Below are 227 nucleotides of genomic sequence, written 5' to 3'. Positions count from 1 at the left end.
CCCCCACCCTGCAGTTCTTACTGGGAGGACTGTAGGTGCCTGAGCTGGGCTTTGATGGCAAAATCCTGCCTAGGTTCCAGGGAATGCTCTGGGCAAAGATGTAAGCATCCTCTTCAATGTACTTCACATGTGGCAGCTTCAGTGCCTGCGGAGAGGAGACACAGCCCCCAGCCCCTTGGTAAAGGTCCTGTTCCCGCAAAGCTGGTGCTGCCACCCACCACAGCCCA

General features: G+C 57.3%; 1 protein-coding gene across 1 annotated transcript in view; it reads right to left on the bottom strand.

The window, feature by feature from the left end:
• Positions 1 to 145, bottom strand: part of PCSK9 (proprotein convertase subtilisin/kexin type 9) — a gene marked incomplete at its 5' end in the record, with an annotated part of 3,645 nt that extends 3,500 nt beyond the window's left edge. Inside the window, 1 exon segment of the mRNA XM_009074723.1 lies at positions 22 to 145. Within this exon segment, the coding sequence (XP_009072971.1) occupies positions 22 to 145 (124 nt within the window).
• Between the last annotated feature and the right edge of the window lie 82 nt (positions 146 to 227).

Source organism: Acanthisitta chloris, unplaced genomic scaffold (genome assembly GCF_000695815.1).
Source record: "Acanthisitta chloris isolate BGI_N310 unplaced genomic scaffold, ASM69581v1 scaffold6740, whole genome shotgun sequence".
In the NCBI taxonomy this organism is placed as follows: Eukaryota; Metazoa; Chordata; class Aves; order Passeriformes; family Acanthisittidae; genus Acanthisitta; species Acanthisitta chloris.
This window is presented reverse-complemented; position numbering and strand designations above follow the sequence as displayed.